General features: G+C 32.8%; 1 protein-coding gene across 1 annotated transcript; it reads left to right on the forward strand.

The window, feature by feature from the left end:
• The first annotated feature begins 1,068 nt into the window (after positions 1 to 1,068).
• On the forward strand, positions 1,069 to 21,296 carry LOC107992610 (potassium channel subfamily K member 18-like). The gene is made up of 8 exons (XM_062078340.1): positions 1,069 to 1,435; positions 2,132 to 2,303; positions 11,176 to 11,332; positions 11,516 to 11,594; positions 11,904 to 12,052; positions 13,056 to 13,240; positions 16,496 to 16,646; positions 17,786 to 21,296. Exons 1-7 carry the CDS (start codon positions 1,112 to 1,114, stop codon positions 16,600 to 16,602), a joined length of 1,173 nt encoding a protein of 390 aa, XP_061934324.1. The 5' UTR covers positions 1,069 to 1,111; the 3' UTR covers positions 16,603 to 16,646; positions 17,786 to 21,296.
• The last annotated feature ends 438 nt before the right edge of the window (positions 21,297 to 21,734 follow it).

The raw sequence follows: 21,734 nt of genomic DNA on the forward strand, positions 1-21,734 counted from the left end.
TATATTCGTACGTTCAGCTGAATTTCATGCGTATTACATCTTTCGTCCAACCGCGACAAATGATCGACGTCATTACATAAGGAACTACGAAATTACGCCTCTTCTCGCGAGTTTTGTTAAATTCGCTTTCGGTTCGTTAACTCTACAAACCGACCTCTTAGCAATTTCGGAATGGACGACTTTATCGACCCTCTTCAACCTTGTTCGTTAGATCCTATTACGGTTCACGGTCTTCGAGAAATATTTTAGGAAAAATTTTGAAGCGAAAAAACCTTTTTGCTTTTTTTTATTTTCTAAGATGAGAGTTTAAAGTTAATTACGTTACGTTAAGTTAATTAGAAAATATGCTGGAAATTTTAATTAATCGATACACGAATAATGTTATTGTAAAATTGTAAGATTATATTTAAGAAATCTTTAATTACAATTTTATAGAAATAGATTCGTAAGAAGGAATGTCAAAAAATTATAGATATGATGTAAAAATGCAATTATCTTAAATCCTAAATTAAATCTCTATATACATATCACTGCAAATCAAAGGATAAAAAAGACATATATAATGTATAATACAGAAGATAAAAAAAGAAGATCAAATTTCAACATTTCTTCCCTGAATGTATACGTATAAATTATTATATAACACGTTAATATTAAAAATGAAAAACAAAGTTTTAGAAAGGAAAAAAACCTATAGATTAAATTTTAATAAAAGTTTCTGATTACATTATCGATTAAAATTTAAAATTACGCGTTTAAGAAACCCAAATTACGGAGTTTACGTTAAAAAGAAAGAAAAAAAAATAATGCATTAATATTTTACCATACGCGACACTCACTAAATCTAAATTAAATCTAAAAAGAAAACTAAAAGGAAACTAAAGTACACAAAAAGAAAAAAGATCTAAATTGAATTTTACTCGCTAAAAATCTCTTGCGAATTTCAGCAATTAACCACATACGCGATCATGAAGAATAACTCAACGCTAGGATCACTTTCCAACAGTTCGGATAAAGTCAGAAACGGATAAAATGGTGTACAGAGCGTGAAGAAAAGAAATAAGAAAAGAAAAAGGGCGAACGATATCTTGAGCAATCGAGTGCCGGATGAATGATGGAAGGGGATCGAGAATTCAACGTGCGAAGGTATTCGACTTCCAATAGAAACTGGCAGCGTGAAAGTTATCGGGTCCGCGGCGGAAAGCGAAGAAAACGGAGGCGGAAACCTTGGGGTGAGAGGATCGTGGACTGGACCAGGGCTCTGATCGCTTTCCTCTTCAGCAATGTTGGCATAGTATGCTTGGTGGTCGGTTACACTATAGCCGGTGCCTTCCTCTTCACCCATATCGAAGGTAGAAACAACCTGGACATAGTTGGAGACGTGATCAGGCTGAGAAATGTGACAGCTGCCACTCTCTGGGAACTTACCTCTAAGGTGAACATTTTTATTTACTATTTTATCTACTATTGTCGTGTAAAAAGTGGACCGTTTCTCGTTTCCCGATATTGACAAGCCGTTCCACCTATTTTTTTTTCTTTTTTTCTATCACATTTTGTTTTATCGATAGTGCTTTCTTTATTATTGGTTTAAGTTTCACGATTATACGTAATAGTCGCGCGCAACGATGATTTTTAATGATTCTCAAAACTCTTTTTTTTTTTTTACATTTTATATATTTTATTTTTAATTTATTATTTTTTCGAAAAGTCGAAAAAGAATTTGTGTCCACAAGTGTTTATAATGTTTATAACACGTACGATCGTAAAATTTGAACTTTATTACTCTTTTTTTCTTTTTTTAGATATTAAAGAAAATTTTACGTCCGGTTTTATTTGAATTAAGTATCTATTTAAGAATTAATAAATTTTAGGGATGAGAAGAAAAATCTCTTGAAATATTCTTAGACAGTTGAGAATGATTAAATTAAGGATTATATTATTAGAAGAATTAATTAAAGTTTGAATATTAGACGATAATAATTAGATTACTGAATTTTAGAATACCAATTTTAATAATAAATTATCATGGCCGATGTTAAAACTTAAAACCTTTCCCTATAATTTATTCGTAAACTTTTCGAGTTTAAAAGTTGGATAGTTTTTATCGTATTTCTATCGCGTGTTCGTAAAGGAGAATGTGTTTTCCGAGAGAATCTGGAAAGCGAAAGTGAAGGCGATCCTCGAGAATTATCAGAAGAAAATGGTAACGGCTATAAAAAATGGCTACGATGGCGCTGAAGAAAATAAAAGATGGAGCTTCGCCGGGGCGTTTCTCTATTCCCTTACTGTGATTACCACGATCGGTGAGTTTATTATTTTTATTTTTATAACCAAATTTATTTTCTTCTGACTTCTTTTATCGTTTAATTTTTTGCAATTTCGTCGAAAAATTTCGGATACAAAACAAACGAGAAAAATTTCTATTCATATTTCTGTTCGTATATTTGTAAAACTTCAATTTTTCATTCGATATTTTTTAATTCGAAAGAAGAAAGGAATAAATTCAAAGGGATAAAAAAAGAAGAAGGAAAAAGAAGCTTGTAAAACTACTATCGAAATTTTCTTTTTTTTTTCGCTTGGTTTTTTGTGGTTTGGTTGCAAGAAAGAATTGATATTAAAAATATAACGAAATTCTCTATCGCGTAAAAGCTTTGTTGGTTGAAAAACAATGCTGGAAAACAATGCTGGTTGAAAAAAATAATTCATTAAAAAAAATGATTAAATTTGTATCACATAAAAGTTTTATTTTGATTCAATTGCTTGTATTATTGTGAATGGGAGGGCAAGATAGATTTATAATACGAAATTTTCATTCTTTGTTCAATTTTTTGCAACTTATTTTCAAGAAAATAACGAAATAATTATAATTTTTTTATATAAATAAATAAGAAAATAATTCGATTTTTAATCGAACGTTTTTGAAAAATATTATTTTAAATATTAAATTCTTTTTTCGCATCCCAAATATCTTAATTTTTATTTAATCATATCACATATTTTTTTCACCACCACAATAAATTAAATCATAATTTAAAAAAAAACGCAAAACTAATTTTCATTCTAATTCTTTATATACGTTTAAAAATTCTGAATTCTCTCATTTTTAACATTTCAATAAAAACATATATCTAAAAGAATGAGAGATTATAAATAAGAGCAATCCCAGCTTATCCATTTTTTCATTGCAAACACTCCAATATTTTTATATTTTTCAACGCATCTCAACATTATATAAGCATTAATCCCCTCACCCCCTCCCCCTCGCAAACGTCATCATAAATCAGGGGAATACGTACAACATAAACCCGAAACTAAGCTTATCAAGTTCAATTTTTTCACGCTTCTCGCGTTTTGCATAATCGCGGTTCCCTAACGTTACAAGAAAATCGTGGACACGATTCTGAACGAGAAAAAACCGAAAGAAAAAAGGAAAAAACGAAAGAAGATGGAAGAGGAGGGGAGGGAAGAAAAAAGAAGTTGGAAACATTCGCGTGACACGGTAGTTTTCCCTTGACAAAGTTTAATGTTTCGCGTCGGGACGAAGCGAGACGTTAACCAGCTTGCAAAAAGAATGGTTAATGCCGAAAAGAGGAAACACGAGTGGCCTTTAACGTTTGGAACGCAGCCGTCGTTGTCGTCGTCGACTCGAGGTGGAGGAACGTGTTTTCAAAATTCCATGAAGGGAATAGGAAGGGAAACACGTAGAGAGCTGCGATTTGCTCGAAAAATCTACGAGCTCCCTTGTGGGAATGGGATGAAATTAAGTTAGGATCTGTGGATCTGTGCAACGAGTATTTTCTGTTATTTCATTTCTCTTTTTCTCATTTATTTATTTTTTAAAAGCAGACGAAGTTGTTTTTTTTTTTTACGTACCTACACGTTCTCATTAGGTAATGTAGGATCTTAGAGGTTGAAATCTGGACAAATTTCAAATGATAGCGTGAGGCTAAGGGTTTATTTTAATCAGTGTGAGATTTTGTGAAATTTAAAAGCTATATCGTAGTTGTGTATTTAGTTTTAATTCCACTTTCTATAATTATTGCTGTAACGTGATATTTTTATTTGTTATTTTGATTGTAGAAAAATTATTTCTTTATTTTTTTTAGATACGAAAAAGAATAAGAAAGATTTATGTCAAAAATTATATTATAATATATAAAATTATATATACCAGATGATAAAAAATATTTAAATATATTCAATTCAATTTTTCTCCCTTAAACACTAATGTTTAAAGACATTTCTCTTATATCTATCTCTACGATCAAGCGTCAAATTGATGTATATCCATAAAGATAGGCATATCGTGTAGAGATTTTAGAAAACGCTTAAATGAAATGAATTCGTATATATATATATATATATATATATATATTTTTCTCTATTATTAATTGGATAAAAATGAGCATAAAAATATAAAACTGTTTTCGTAATGCGTAAACCTGTTAAATCATCATTCCATTATATTAAATTTACCAAATATTCTTTCACCAAATTATTATTCTCTCCCTGAAAAAGCACTTAACACTTAACGTTATCCTTGAACGTATTTTCTTTGAATCCGATACTCGTTCAAACGTCTTAATGCGGAGGAAATTCAAGGCAAAAAAGGTGAAAACTCTGAAGAAGTTAATTACACAGTTTCGCATCTCCTCGATATCGGATCGCGTGAACATCGGTGAAAAACGATTTTCGTACTTGCACGAGGCGACAAGCCACGAATCATACGCGGGGGAGTTCGTTAAGCCGGAAATTAATTAACGGCCGAGACTGAGCCACCGGATTGGTCGACCTCCTGAGATTAACGGACCTACTCGAGGGGACGTTGATCTTAATCGATCTTCCGATCGACACTATGTATCGTCGTCGATTAATTAATTCGTTGATTTCTCGGGTCCAGATAAAACGTCCAATCCAGGAATTCTTTTATTAAAGTCAGTAAAAATTTTTACAGAAACATGTGTTTCTTTAAAAATTAAATTTTAATTTGTTATTATTTAATTGGAATTTATAATAGAATTGCGTGTATGCAAATTTAAAAAAAAAAGATTAAGATTGATACATTCGAAGTAAAACGATTCTCAAGAATTATTCTTGAAAATGGATAAATAGATGCAAATATCGTGTGATCAGTTAAATGATTTTTACATCTATTTTATCATACATCATATATCATATATAGGAAATTTAATATTACACGATTTTATTTTTGTATCTAATTTTATTTTAACTTTAATTTCATATTTTAATCTTACATGTATATTTTAGAAGAATAGAATCATTAATATGCAAATTGAAATTGAATAGAATTTAACCATTTATATTTTCATTTTTATCTATAATTTTACCATTTTTTATCCGAATATAAAAATGCTATCATAAATTTTAAATTTCTCAGAATTTTTAAATCGATATCGAGACGAAATAAGTATATACATACATTATATCAATTATGTATTAATGTTAAAAATTAAAGTAACCCAATTATATTCATATATCCATCCATAAATTCATATTTAACGTTTCATGCAACTTTTTCAAGTTCTTTTCCGTTCTCAAACGGCGATATAAAACATATCTCACTTCATGTCTGAAAAAAACGTTCTACTAGAGATCATAATCGTTTGTTGGAGTACGATCGAAACAGGAATACTAAAATAAAAGTGGCAAGATCCGTTTTAGCTATGCGATTAATTATACGAAAAAGGGTATTCGGCGCCAATTGTCGGGCGAGTTTAAAGGATGAACTCGATAACGAGACGGACTGGTTTACACGAGGGACTTGGTCTTGAGTTTAACTGCAAGTTTGTCCCTCGTTACAGAAATTGCGCGTCGTTCGATCATTTGGGTACACACAGTCCTCTCCTTTAAACCGTTAAACTTTCATCCTACTATTATCTTAACTGAAACCCTCTTAGTCGAGAAAGAGGAGAGAGAGAGAGAAAGATGGTCGTCGTTAAAAATATCCCAAAATCACCGATCGTTGACCGTCTCAAGCGCGTATAAATCAAATCGTTCCATCGATGAAACATACTTATCTCACTTTTATTTGTACGAGTGGTATTATAATAAGTAAAGAGATAATTTTTTTTAATTCAGAGGGGAGAAATAATTGTTTAAATATAAAGGAAATACACGATTTTACAGTTTTTCTTTTGAAATAAATGATTCCTTTTGGCTTTTTCGTTTTAATATAAGTGAAAGATATATTTTTTTCCTTTCTCTTTGGTTTCTTCGTCGATTTTGAAGTAAAAAGATAAATTTTAAAATTTCTTTAAAAGCTCTTATATATATTTATTTAGTACAAAAGGATTTCGCGCTTCTTTTTCAAAATAAATAATTTCTTTCTAAATAAACGTTTTTTAAATTCTTTAATTTCAATTTTTTTTAGCGAAAGAGTTTTCATTTGATCCCCTTTCTCCGCGAAATAAAAATTTTCTTCGCGTTTCTTCTTTGGAATAAATATAAAAGTCTCTTTTATATTTGTTTCCTTCTTGCGACAAGAATGGAAGAGAGACTTTTCGAAAAGAATTTTCATTTTTCTGAAAAGAAACATCTTCCCTTTCGAAATATCATTTTGAGAGAAATATTCTCACTTCGACAAGACGTCTTCATTTTTCATTTTTTTTCCGAACGATATTTAAATTCAGATCTTAGAGGAATATTTAGGCAACAAAATATCTTTCGCGTCACCTATGTGACGGAAATCGACTCTTCGTTCGGCCTTCGCTCGATGATCTTGCCTCGAATATGAGTCAATTAATTTCCGATTCATCGTTGACCGCGTTTCCGAAGGACGTGTTTAGGCCGACCCAACGACAGCCTGTCCGATACGTTCGAAAATCCACGAGCAAAAACCTTGGAACAATCTCAAATTCCGATGATCCTCTCACCGTTCAACATATAAACAACATCCAGAACCGATACGACGCGATCTTAAATCACTGAACCTCTAATAAGCTGTCTGTACGTTTCCGCAAGCTAAGCAAGATGAAACGTGGACGATGGAAATGGGGCTGGAATAGCAAAAACGTAATAAATTCCGTGTATCGCATAGGAAAGTGGGACAGAGAGATCGAAATCGAAAGAAACAGCGATATCGATAACGAACGCGCCTTTATCCAACGTATAAATCATTCTTGAGCGGAAAAATTCTGGTAGATGATAGAAGAAACCTGTGCAAACTCGTACAATATCGCTAGGGATCCCTAGATTTACGATTTATAGGATAAATCCGTAACATGTTGTTTTCACGTAATTTATATGTTAAATTTCGTAGAAAATTTTCTTTCAGGAATTAATTGTTTCTTCAAATTTCAATATAAAAACACACAAATTTCAAAGATTCAATAGATCTAGTTTATTCAATAAAAAAATATTTGTTTCTCTTGATATTATACGATTTCTAATTTATAAACGTACGAGTTATTCGACTTCTCCTCTCTTTATGCGTATTCTTATAAAACATAAAACCTATTTAGACGTTAAAATCTCTTTATAATAGCCATTTAATCCTCATCAATAATAGTAGAAGTAGTTATATGATTTATTTCGTGAAGAAAAATCGTACGTTGAAAGCTCGCCGTAATCGGCCATCTTCGCTTCTTTTTCCACGCGTAACGTCATCCGTGATATTTCTTTTTTTAGACAAAGTAAATCGAGGGTCGTTGGCGGATAGAGGGAATTAACGACGCGAATTTTTAGCACGGATAGAAGAATGCAGGTGTAGGCGCGCGCGCGCGCGTACGCCACCTTTTAATTAATTCCGGGGCTCCCTCCCTCCCATGTGCTATCACCCTCTTCTGGATTCGAGACGAGACACCCCCTGCTATCCACTTTATCTCAACCGTGATTACAGGCCAGCAGCATCAGCCTAAAAGGGTCGGCTAGTCGACAGGCAGATCGATTCGCGAGCCGACCGTAGCTTAATGGTAACCGCTTTTGGGACGCGAGAAAATTCGAAGCTGCGCGAATTTGATCGTTGAAGGGGAAGAAATTGGCGTAAGGTGATAATAGTTCGAGGAATAAGACTATGGAGAGTGATGCTCAAAATTGTTATTATCTCTTGAGGGAACTATAATAGAATTTTAATTTTCTTCTTGACTTTGGAAATATTCGGGAAGGATCTAAGAGGATTTGTCGTTTTATTCCAAAGGATGGAATATCCTATGATTTTAAAAGTACCAGGTATTTTATAGGAATGATTGACTATTAATATTATTTGAATAGATGGATAATTGAACTTGGATGTACTTAAAATTGGATTATGTGAGAATATCATATTACATTGGAGAAGTTGGATATACGAATAATTTATCGTGGTCGAATATCTGCATGAAATTATTGAATAGTTCAATTATAATCGAATATTTGATACGTAAGTTTCGCATATATAATCGATCAATAAAATATTTAATAAACGTATATAATTGAGCGATATAATTGATCCCCTTTCTCCTCGCAAGAAATACAAGAAATTCGTTCTCTCGCGCATCCCGATGAATTCCATTAGTCAAAAATGAAATTCGAATTAGGGGATCGTGTCGCAAAGAGATAGTCGGAAGTATCGTGGACCGATAGCACATAAATCATCGAAGATCCGCGTAATCAACGTGGCGTGGCGATCATTGACGGATCGGGGACATTAGTGGCAGTGTAACGCGACGCCAAGGAATTATTGGCGATTAACGGAAAATACCTGGAACCGATGTGTCTTGGTAGGCCGATGGGACACGAGATCGTTACACTACGAACTGATAATTTCGCTGTGGACCGACCAATCAATTATCTAGATTAATAGCGGTATCCCCGATAATTCGTGGACGGACCACTTTATTTGCCTAGCAATTTATTAATAATTCACGTGAACTTTCGCGTTCTCTCGATTCTCGTTCATGCATGCATGACGAGAAACCGATCTTCCGTGTTCATTCCCCCCTTTCAATCCTATTGATTACGAGTACGGCGTTTAAATTAATTTGAAAATTAATTACTTCGAATGTTTATGAGCATAAAAAAGATCAGAAACGAGCACACATTATGTTCCTATTATTTTTTTATTATGTTTTTTCTTCCTCTCGTTCGTAATAAATCGAAAAACTAACTTACAAACCAAGCAGAAATAACACGAACAAAATCATTAATCTCTCCAAATGTAAAAACTTTAAATATTTTACAAAAGAGAATACTCATATTTTCCAGGAGAGTATCGTATTTCTAAGTAAAAAAAATATATAGTTTCTTTAAGTATCTTTATCAAGAAACTTTTGAGAACCTGTGAAAATCAATATGACGAAACGTCATAAAATTGAATCGATGAATAATAAGAATGGCTGAAACAGTGTCACATTCATAAGTATTAAATATCCTTGTTTTATGGAAGTCCGTCGAAATCGAAAAAAAATAAAAATGAAGAAGAATAGGCGGAAAGCTCGTCGATGCGAATATACGATTTAAAAATCGGTGAACACTGAATAAGTGATGCGTTGTCGACAGTTTCCATTCTTTCTTCCTTTCTTGTTCCTTTAAATTTTTCCAACTACCATTGGATTGCCTCTATTAACAAAGCTTCGACAGAATATATTTCGCCGCGTCTTTTTTTTTCCTTTTTTTATATATCCATTTCTTTTTTCTCCCTCTTTTTTCTATTCCACGATTTTCTCTCAATTCTCTTTTCCTTTCCTTGTTTTTTCTTCTTTTTTTTTATCTATCTTTCTGTCGTTTAGTATGTCATATTAGTGCGAAACGTGTGCGTAGAAATGGAAATATCGAAAGCGCAGGAAAGGCCAATAAAGCCGGAATTTCCAGGCCTCTGGATTATTTATGTTCCGAACCGCTTTATTATAATTTATCGACAATTCACGGCACGATGATTTGTTTAACATCGTACGAGCCATCAGAGGCTTTCGGGTTTCCGATATCCGAGCTTGAGTACGCGGTGGACCGTTGATTTAAATTCAAACGATTTTTTCGAAAAAGTATTCTTTCAAGAGACTCCTATCTTGTAGAACGAACCTATTTTTTCTTTTTTTTTTTTTTTTTTGCATTTTTTTATCGCTGTATATCCCATGTATATAAAATCAATTAACGAACGAACTAGTCGTTTCTCGATTATTTTAATAGATATAGATATATTAGTTTCCTAAATCTCACATTTATTATTCTCATCTTAACTCGGGTTATATACAGATTTACAAAAGGGAGTAGGAAGCAAAAGCTTAACAGCGTTCACCAGAAAAATTCAGCCTCTTCGAGACTATTGTTCCACGAAGAATGAGTTATTCGAGCAAGTTTGAAAAGCGGAAGCAGAAATCCGGCAGTCGCCGGAACCCGGCGCGAGAAAGGGCGGTAAACAATTTTAACAGCCGGTCCTCGATATTCACGCTCCTTTCCGCCTTCGTAAACCCCTCGAATACGATCCATAATTCGATAGAACAACACTCCTGGAACGATCGTGCAGTTACTCTTGGAGAAAAAAGAAAAAAAAAAAAACTCGATCGAGTAATATCTCGGACAATATCGTTCCCAACTTTTCAACCGAGCCGATGAATTTTCCTCCCTCTTGCCGATCTTTTTATGCGATGCGCGGCGGGTGTCGAACGGTCGACGTAAACTTATAGTTGATTAAGTAATTAATATCGTGCCCTCGCGAGAACATGCTCGATCAGGCATTCCTTTCTTTTCATAGTCGTTCAACTTTACCCCAGTGACTGATGACCGCTGATGCAGGGGGATTTTAATTAAAATGCTTGACGGGGATGACGATGGTAGAAAAATTTTTCCGAACTGTGGATGAGAGAAAGTTTGTTTTCACATTGAATCTCTTTTTTTTTTTATTTGTTTTTGATTTTTAGGAATAGGATCTTCTTCTAGAAAGGCCAGATTAATGCTTTGAAGTTGAATTTTTTTTTTTTATTATAGATTGATGACAGTGACAACGAATTTTTCACGATCGCGAATGAGAGAAAATTTATTTTGTAGAAAAGGAATATCTTCTTGATGTTAAAATTCTTGTTTGTAAGAAAAATTAACGTTCATCTCATTCGTTATTTAAATATTTTTACGGAAAGCGTAAAATGTGTAAGATAAAAAATAAAAAAAAATTCACTAGATATTGTAAGCTCTTTTTTGTAGAGAGAAAGAAATGAAGAAAATGGGAACTGATTCGGTTCACAGGTTACGGAAACATTTGTCCAAAGACGAAATGGGGCAAAGTAGTGACCATAGTATATGCCATAATAGGCCTGCCACTTTTCTTGCTCTATCTAAGCAACATCGGTGACATTCTCGCAAAGAGCTTCAAATGGACCTATGCTCGCTGCTGCCTGTGCAAGTAAGCTCTCTTCCTATTTCGCCCATTTCTATTTGTCGTAGATGGTTACGGAAAGATGACGAAGTTAAAACTATTGTTTTTACAATATTTAACAATTAATAAAATTTGAAACAGAAATTCTTTTTTTTTTTACATTTTGAATGATCTTATTATTTTTTATAATTAATTCTTTTTCTTTTAAAGATGTCGCAGAAGACCAATAGAAATAGCATCAAGAGGAAGTTTGCAAAATGGTGTCGATATAAGGAGAAATCATTGGCAAGTAAGTTTTTTAAAATTTCATTGAATTTAATTTACAATCTATTACAAGATGTTTTCCTGTTTATCAAAAGATTTATATTTATTTTGAAAAAAAGTATTTCCTATATCATAAAAAATTTTTAAAAATTATATCTTCAAATAATTTAATTATCTAAAATAAATTAAAGTCAATATATAGAGTTTTTTTAACTCGAATTTCAGGATAAAGAATAATTATAAAAATATTCAAAAAATTAATTTAAAAATTATTACACAAGTTGCATTTTCCATTATAAAATTTTACGATAAATTACGAAGTTTTTGTCAATAGATGGTTGACATGCATGGAAAGGAGATTGACTCGATTAGTGTAGATAAGGAAGTTTCGATAGAGAATGATGAATCGAAAGAAGATGACGAGAGTTACGATCCACAACGTGTTACAGTGCCTTTGACGCTCTGCATCGCCATAATGGTCGGGTGAGTGTCATTATTTTCTATTAAATTATAATTATATGGTACGTTACGTTATATACTTTGAAATATAAAAATTTTCCGTTATTACGTGTTCTGTAAATAATTCTTCATAAATTTTACATCTTTTAAAATTTAGATTAAATTTTAATATGAAAATTATATTTTTCGATAAAAATATTTTTATTTTTTTTTTTATTTACATTGTAATTTATTTTATTTTTGTTCATAAGAAACATTCGCGTGTAGAATATAAATTCATTAGTATTTTATTCATAATAATTTCGATCGTTCGATCATGAAATAATTCAAGTGTATGAATTATGGTTCTACGGTTATACATATATATGTATAAAATATAATAAATTCGAAATTAATGAACTTTTGTTCGAAAACCAATAAATCGTGTTTTATCGTCGAATTATCAGAAATAATTTAAATACAGCGAGAATCAATACACGAAGTCACTCTCTATATTTGACATATTATATAATGTTTCTTAAGTTTTTACACGGAAATATCATCCAATGAAACGAAAGTTTATTTCTTGTTTTTTTTTCTTTTACTTAAAAATAAACAACCGACAGTATTGGAAATGAAAATTCATTCACAGAGAAGAAAACTTATCATAAGGAAAATTGAATATAGAAATCGTGAATGAACCATTTATTATTTTTAACTGTTATTTTTAAATATGGATCAAATTACAAATCTGGAGAACAATTTATTTTTGAAACTTTCATTTCACGTTATTTTTAATACTCTTTAAAAAGAAAATTTCATTGTCGTTTTCACAATAGACTTTTAATTGTAATTTTTATCCGTGATTGATATTTTTTAATTAAAATTATAAATACTATTTCAATAGAAATAGACGTTTCTGTGTCACAAAAAAAGATTAATAAATAAAAGATAATCTCGTAACCTTTTTATTTATCAATTTTTGAAATAAGGAGAATCTCGCGTCATATCAGGAATGACCGTGTCATTTCTTCGAGAAACGTTTCAGGTATATTTGGGGCGGAGCCATTTTATTCTCCGAATGGGAAGACTGGAATATGTTGGACGGTTCTTATTTCTGCTTCGTCTCCTTGTCGACCATAGGTTTCGGCGACATCGTGCCAGGTGACAAAATCTACGCGGCCCAGGGTCTCGATTTATCCTTCATCTTCTGCTCCATGTATCTAATGCTTGGTGAGTGGCGACTGATCTTACAGTTTTATCGGATTTGACGTTTAATGTTTCAAATTCCCTACAGAGATCCATTTTTCAGCCTTCGTTTTTCTCTCTCTTTCTTCCTCTCTGATTTTTAATGAAATGCACTCATTAAGCTTACGAAGTAATTTTTCTTTTTTTTTTTTTTTTAATTATTTATCCGTAAAAATTTCATTCCATATTTTCGTATCATACGAGTAATTAAGAACAATATTATGTTTCTAATTTTGCGAATATTAAAATTTTTTGCCTCCTCTACAAAAAAAAAATAAAAATTTTCGAAGTAATTTCTCCGAGAAATAAGGCCTCATGCGCAAAAATTCCATTCCACACATCCGACCTATTTTCTCACGAAGAATCACCCCTTTTTCTACCACTTAAAGCGAACCACTCTTGCGCATCACCCACAATAGGCTATTTTCTCCACGCGAGCCCTTAACAACACCCGTCGCATTTAAAATTTTTTTTAAATATCAAAAATAATCCTCGAGATAATCTTTCTTTCCCATAAAATTTTCAAAATAAATAAATAATTAAATTCCCTCTCCTCCCCAAAAAAAATAATCGTTCTCGAAAATAAGGCCTTATCCGCAAAAATTCTGCTCCACGCATTCGACCTATTTTTCCCCCCACGAAAGAATCACTCCCCTTCCCCTGCCACTTAAAGCATCCCATGTGCACAGATCCTTAACACGCGTCGAGGGTATCTCGTGCAAAACCTTGTATATTAGGTGGTTAAATCGTGCCGAAATCCTATCGCGAAAATCTTGACTGGAGTTAATTAATAATTCGTGATTATATCGTGGACGCGACAACGAAGTCCCAAACCTCGAAGAAATCGTGTTTCTATTTTCCTACTCTCTATAAATAAACGCGTTACAACCGATCATCGAATTTCGGATCCATGATTCCGACAGTGCCCTCGTTGTTCCCATGATTTATCATTGTGTCAGGCTCGATCACGTTGAAAATAGAAATTGATCTTTGATTTCTCGATGTGATTGATAGATCGTAATGATTTTTTATCGCTTTTCATTTTCTTTTTTGCCGATCCTTTTATTCTCCGGATATATAATTTTTATTTTTATTTACGACATTCATATTTCCATTCGTATTTCATTAGATGCGCTATCCTTTTTTTATTTACTCTTTTTTTCATGATTTTATGACCATAGAATGCTTCTAGCAATTTGCCATTTGTTTTTCGTTTGTACCATTGTTGAAACTCGTTGATTAATTTTATTCCATCCCGTAAATTTCTATTCTGTTTTATATTAGCTCGTGATGATTTAGGTCTATAAATTAAGAGATATACAGAGATAATCAGTGTTAAGTCACAGTCCAATGAAAATGATTCACAAGTTAATTGAAGGATCTTTTTTTGTTTAATCAAATTTTTAATCGAAAAATCGATCGAATAATTATTTGTTTATTAATTAATTTATCGTTAGACTGCGAGTACAGAGAATTTATACAAAATTCAAACAATACAAAAATTTATAGAAGGCGTACGATATGTGCAAAGAAGCGCAAAATATTCATGGATATTATAGTATCTTTATTTATATCCTATTCTTTTAATCGTATTAAAACTAAAAACTTGGTGGAAAAAGAAAGGAGATAAAATAAAAAATCGGTGAAGATCAAAATTTATCGATGCACGAAACACGGATACACGTGTACGAGCCGAATTTTCAGTGGACGAACACCGAAACCGAGATCGTAATTGTTTCTTTGGCAGAGCGACAATTGGATCGCCGTGGATTTCCGATGGAACACGATGTTGCGTGCCCAGACTTGATCGTTTTCAAAGAGCTCGACAGCTTTAATTCGTCCAACTGTACGAAATATCCACTTCAAACAATAACTATTCAACGATTAAATTTCTATACGCATGTATTTTGTGATACCGTGTAAATTTGATATATTTCATATATCGAATAATATTTTGAAAAAAATCTAAAGCTATTCTAAAATTTGTCTGAGAATTAAGAAGAGTGAATTCTTTAGTTTCGATTCTAGAAATTAGAAGAATTTATGATTTTTTTTAATTTTTCTAAGTTTACAATAAAGTAAAGAAAGTAAAAGAAATTGTAATAAAAATTAACAATGAGAAATTCCTGAGAAATTATTTCAATTTTTAGTTCGAATTATTCGATCGGATAAAATTATCGAGTATTCTCAATTATTTATATAAAAATTCATAATGAAAAAAAATTTTCAACTATGAAATGAAGAGAAGTAAAATTTCGACATTGTTCAGTTATATATTTCCAATCGAAATTCACATGAATTCAAAATATATATAAAAAAAAAATTTCTTTAATTTCAAAATTCAACTTTTTAGTTATTATAATTATTTACTTATAATTATTCAAAAGAAATATTTCTTATTAAAAAAAATAACAATAATAAATAAAAATAAAAATTCTCAGGATGTTTGAGAGATTAAACTCTCGATTCTCAAAAATTCTCGAAATTATTTTTATTTTATCTCCAATTTCTATAAAATTCCTCAGTTGTTGGAATGATAACACGAGCGTGGTGCGCACTTCCGCCGTGGTTAATGAATCGGGGGTTCTAAAGTGTCGCGAAGCGTGTCAAGGGTCAGGAGGATCGATCGCTTTTTAACCGTGCGCCACTTCGTACGTGTCGAGACAAAAGTTTGACAACCGGCCCGGTATCTTTCTCTCTCTCTCTTCACCTGTCGAGGTTTACCTCGTACCGTGGTCGAGAGGAAAGGGAAATTCGATTTTTTTTGATTGACGTTTATGCGACGACGCCTCGAATCCTTTGAAGCGGCGCTTTTTCCAGTAGCGCATAGAATTGACGGCTATTTTATGACATTCTAGTGTTGTCGAATGTGTGCATCACGAATATCGGGGTGTTTCTTCTGAAATTGTGCGATAAGTGGTCAGATGGTAATTTTATAAAACCAGCAATCAATCAAAATAAGTCAAAAGAGGAGAATAAACGTTTTTAGGCTTCCCTTTCAAAGTGAATCAAGTTTGAAGTGAATAAATAATATGAAATAAAAATGAAATTTCCAATTGAATATTATAATTGATCGACGTATTGGTGATCACTTTTATAGAGGATAAAGAAATCGTATTAATTTTCGAATTTCTTGGAAGCTAATTTTTACCTTTCTATATACGAGTGAAGCATTAAAATTATGGTACTCGTAATTTTATTACTCGTTTCATTCTATATTAATATAGGGATAATTTTTAGGTATGGCGTTGATCGCAATGTGCTTCAACCTGATGCAAGAAGAAGTGATCGCAAAGGTGCGCGCATTCGTGCGTACCGTTAAATATATATTCCGATGCGACAGGTGACCATAACGAGCCTCAGCCACGTTTCTGCGCTTCTGCAACATCCGGTAAGTCGAATTCCTCCTCATTTTATTCATGATCCATCCTTACGTCGGAACCAATTCTGATTTGGGATTGCTTTTCGTGGATAACGCGGTGCCCGAACGAAATTTAAAGAGAAAAATATCGAATATATTTTTAAAAATACTAAAATACTGGAAATTTCGCGATTTGGAAAATGGGAAAGGATTAAAGAAGTTCTTGACAATTTCAATAATAGGAATAAATATTAATTTTTTTTAATATATTAATTTTATGATAATATTATAAATATCGAGAAACGTAATTTAAACAACTTTATAATGAAAATCATCTGGCGTATAATTTTTTAAAAATTTTATTTAAAAAAAAGAAGATATAAAAATACAATTTATAATGACTTATTTCTTTTCTAAATTTTTCACTTATCGAGAAGCACTGATAAACGTCTTTAAACATTTAAGATGACAAAAAATTATGTAAAAACTGTAAAAAAACTCAGTCACAAAAAGTAATCGAATTAAATAAATAGAAAAGATTTTTATAAAATTCTTTTTTCGTACAATTCACGACCTGAATCGAGCTTACAAGAAAGTGACAATCTTAACAAAGCATTCCGTGTAATTTGGTTTATGCTTTAATCTCGCCGGTAAAGAAAATCGGCGGAAATTCCTGCTACGCGATAAATGCGATAGATGTGCGCGGTATTTTCGAAAAAATACCATCGTCTTCCGGTTGATGGTGGTTGTCAAACGGGGAGAGAAGTTGTTTCCGTCTGGGACGACTCGCGGAATAGATAAAGGATGGGCAAAAAAGTAGATAGATAGGGTGAAAAATGAAGTCTTCTTTCGAGAGGAAATATAATGGAGGCGTGAAAACGATCGATCGGAGGGAATTTAGCGCGCCGAAAGATCGAGGTTAGACTCTCGTTTACGCTTTTAAATACATCGCTTTCATTTCCTTCGAACGATGAAATATCCATTATCAGAAATTTTTTTATAACTGCTGCTTTATGTTTTTATCGAATTAGATTGCTAATGACAGGTAACTAATATTTCATTGGAGTTTATTTAAAATTATAATATTATGGGCTTTGTCAATTTTTACGATCGAATATTTTTTTCCAATCTAAAAGTATACTTTTATAACATTATAATATAATTTTTAGGTTGTGCATTTCGTGTTTTAATATAACTAAGCAAGAAGATAGAAAAGATAATAGATAATTAGAAATAAAAAGCATATTATATAAAAAAAATATATTAAAAAAAGATATATATATATCACTTTTTAAAATTTATAAATCCATAAATTTATTTTTAAAAAGATAAGGTAAAGATAATCGAAATATAATTTTTTGAGAAGAAAATTTTTTTTTCTTTTTTTAACATACTTTCATCAAATTTAACGAACTTTTAAGAGGTTAAGTACCAAGAAAGTGGTCAGTGGAAAGTCTCGATTCGAATAAACTTTCCTATTTTCCAAGGAAAGAAAGAAAAAGAAAAAAAAAAGATTTTGAAACGATGTCTCGAGAATTGCAGACGAATCAGCGAATATCACGAACTTTCGTTAGACAACGTCGTCTTTTTCGGCTATTAAAGACTGCTTTGGAGGAGACATAGCCCCGGGTGGAGTCGCTTTAACGCCAACTACGAAACTCTTCTTCGAAGGAATTAGGTATTAGTGCATCTTTAGGACGAGCATACAGTAACTCTGTCGAGGAAAATAAGCATAAGCTTTCAGAGAAAGCGGTCCACCGTTTCAAGAGGATATTCTACTATCGCTGTACACATAAGTACGTATATCCACACAATATTCGAGAGGCTTAATGAACGAGTGATACGTAAAAAGTCTTAGGCTACTTACCGAACAAGAATGTTTCATTTTTCTGAACAAAGATATCTCTTTTAAAGAAATATTAAAAGATACACAAATCCAACAATTAAAAGACACATACAAGATTTATATTACAATTATTATTTATATTACAAATATTAGATATAATTTCTTCTTGAATTTCTATAATATTAATACAAAAATATTTTATGATCAAAAAAAAAAATCAAATAACTTAAAATCAGGCAAATCTCTTCTTTTTTCTGAAAAATTTATCTTTTGGCATTTACAAATGTTTCCTTCAAGGAGCCTTCAATTTATGATACAAAAACAATGTATCTCGTTCGAAAAAGAATTGGGGAAAAGAATAGGCCGAAATGGAATTTGTAACAAACAAAATCGCAAAAGTGGTTGGAATTGTTGAAATTCATGGTTGTTGAATGGAGGGAATTTGCCAGTGAAGAGAGATGCGGCGCGAAAATTATGATTCTATCGGGAAGATTGACGCGACGTCTGTTACGCAAACAGGGAACGGAAAAGGTGATTTTCGTTTTCCTTTCTTCTATCTTTCTCTTTTCCCCTCTTCCCATCCTTACTCCCCCTCCGGAAAAAAATTTGAAAGGGTGGAGAGCATGAAAGGGATAGAAAATAAAGGGACCACAATCGTCGAAGGTACAAAGACGAGTTCTTTGAAATTCCAACGCCTAGCTTCGTTGAGAAGAAAAAAAAAATAAAAAAAAAGGAAAAAAAAAGAAAGAAAAGGAAAAAACACCATGTAGGCACTTGGAACGGAGAGAAAAAGAGGAAAATAGAGAATTACCTTGTATTACAGGACGTTATATTTCGGCGGAAACTTTTTTCGTTCGCCCCATTTTTTCAACAATTAATTCTTCAACTCTCTTCTTCCAGTTTAATACAACAGCGATTGTCATCGATTTTGTTATTATCTCTTTATTTTTTAACAGGGCAAATAAGATATTTGTCACGATCGTTGATATATAAAATTTGATAAGAAAGATAATAAGTAATTTATAATTTATAATAAGGTAAAATAACATTTGAGAATGTGAACTTAAATAGAAAATAAGTGAAAAATGTAGAGAAAACTTCTTAAAGAATTATCGCAAGAAATGGAAGTTTGCGCAAGTAAGGTCAATTATTTTCGAGATTCTTTTTTTTATAGATTTTTCGACGTTTACTAAAGTTCCTTTCACAAATCTAATTTAGATCTTCGTTAGAACTTTACACTTTGAAACTTTGAATTCCGTGCGGATCATGATCAATTAGTTGCTAGAAAAGTAAAAAGTAAAGAGTTGGCGGATAAATTATTGTTGAGTATGCAAACTTTTTGAAAACATGAATGTTTTCCTATATAGAATATTTTCTGATTACTATTACATTTTGCTAATTAAATAAGTTAAAAACACACACATTATATGAAATTTTTTTTCAAACTCTAAACAAATATGAACAATAATAATGATCTAAATTTCTTAAAAAGATACTAAGTCAAAAAGATTGAATCTCTGAAATCGAAAACAACTCGTTATTAAGATATCTCCGAATAAAAGTAAGAATAACATTATTATTATTATTATTATTATTGTTATATCAACTGATGAAATTTTATTACCAACTTTTTAAACCAAACTTTTAACGAATTTCACCTATTAAAATCTCCATACGATACACAATCGCTGAAATCCGAACCTAACCTCCAAAAACCCTTAAACGGAAGAACCAAGACTCGTGGCCTCGGCCTTCGACGACCCATTGCCCGCAGAAGACAATCTATCCGGAGAAATCGTGATGATAGTGGGGGATGATATTAGAGGGATGGAAGTGGCAGGAGAGGTAAGTTGGAACGGGGCTGCGGAGTTCCTTCATGCGGCGAACGGACCGCACGAGGCTGCGCCGACGCACGATATCCCATTTCGACTACGTTTGCGCGTTGTGCACTCTTCTACGGGGTGCGTCCGTGCCGGCGACGCTGTTCATGGACGGCAGACAGTTTCCACGGCACTCGACGAACGCCGTTCAGTCGTAGCGAAAATACAATTCCATTCGACCTATAGAATCGCGTCGATATCGGGTTCGCGATAAGATCAACTGATTGGATTCAACCGATCGTCGAATTTCCCCCGCGAAAACGCGAGAATAAAAGCTTCATCGTGGGTCGAACATGCGACCATCATTGGCAGAGGATGCTGCGAGCAGCGTGCAACAACGTGGCAAGCTTCTGAAATCAGTTTTTTAACGAGGAAACTACGTTGGATCTCCCTTGGCTCTCCCCGGATCTCCCCGTCTCTCCCTGGCTCTCCCCACTTGCACGGACATACGGAAATGATTCTTCAAGAAATTTCGCATCTTTTACAGTGTGGCTCGTGTATATTAACGAGAAATACGAGTTTGGTGAAGTAGATGATTGTTTGGGGATGGATCTCTCCGATTGAATCGACCGCTTGACGTCGCGAGATGAGTAACAGATGACAGGGTCGTGTTCGTGGATCAATGTAAACGACAAACAGGCTCCGGGCTCCTCGATCGCATCTGAGAGGAGGTGGCGAAGGGCGAAGTCGTTGCAAGGTAGATTGTTGATCGACTGTATATTGAAAGGGACGAAAAAATCCGAATATCGCGAAAAACATAGATGAGAAACAAAAAACGAGAAATGTTTTCGTATTTAGAAACGGAATGTTCTATCTGAGAAGAGAATTTTTCAAATAATTCCGAATTCTCCAAAGATTTCCGTCCAAAGACAAAGGAAGGACGGAAAAGACGGATAATAAAAGGTCCTGATTCGACTTTTCGCAAGATCGCTGACTAGTAAAAAGGAAAACGAAGAATAATCTAACGGTTGGACTCGAGCGATTCGAGAAGTAACTGGAAAAAGTTTGTTCCGCGTCGACGAGCCGATATGCCCGACGAAACGACTGTGGGAAGTTGAGGACTGTCCGGGCGATCGCTGCCAAGGTAAGTAGTAAGTTACGCGGTAGAAGTTCTCGAAGAAAAGTTTTTCGAACGTTTTCGAATCGATGCACCGTCGCCACACCGGCAACCACTACCACTATCATCAACCATTTCACATGCACGAACGTGTTGCCTCGTGCACTTTATCCAGAACATCCAGACGATTTTTATCACGTTGTACCACTTTAATATCTAGTATATATTTCTTATTTTCATTCTAGCACTTTTGGAAATAGAAAGTAATTATTTTTTCTTTTTTCTTGTTTTTTTGAAAAGTGAAAATTAAAAGATAGGCTTTTAATACATGTGAT

The sequence above is a fragment of the Apis cerana genome, linkage group LG8, assembly GCF_029169275.1.
Source record: "Apis cerana isolate GH-2021 linkage group LG8, AcerK_1.0, whole genome shotgun sequence".
NCBI lineage: Eukaryota > Metazoa > Arthropoda > Insecta > Hymenoptera > Apidae > Apis > Apis cerana.

Bases quoted from the DNA above. Each gene is read 5' to 3' on its own strand.
- LOC107992610 (XM_062078340.1), top strand. From the start codon at position 1,112: ATGATGGAAGGGGATCGAGAATTCAACGTGCGAAGGTATTCGACTTCC. The intron at 1,436-2,131 runs GTGAACATTTTT...GTGTTCGTAAAG, and splicing joins TCTGGGAACTTACCTCTAAG to GAGAATGTGTTTTCCGAGAG. The intron at 12,053-13,055 runs GTGAGTGTCATT...GAAACGTTTCAG, and splicing joins TGCATCGCCATAATGGTCGG to GTATATTTGGGGCGGAGCCA.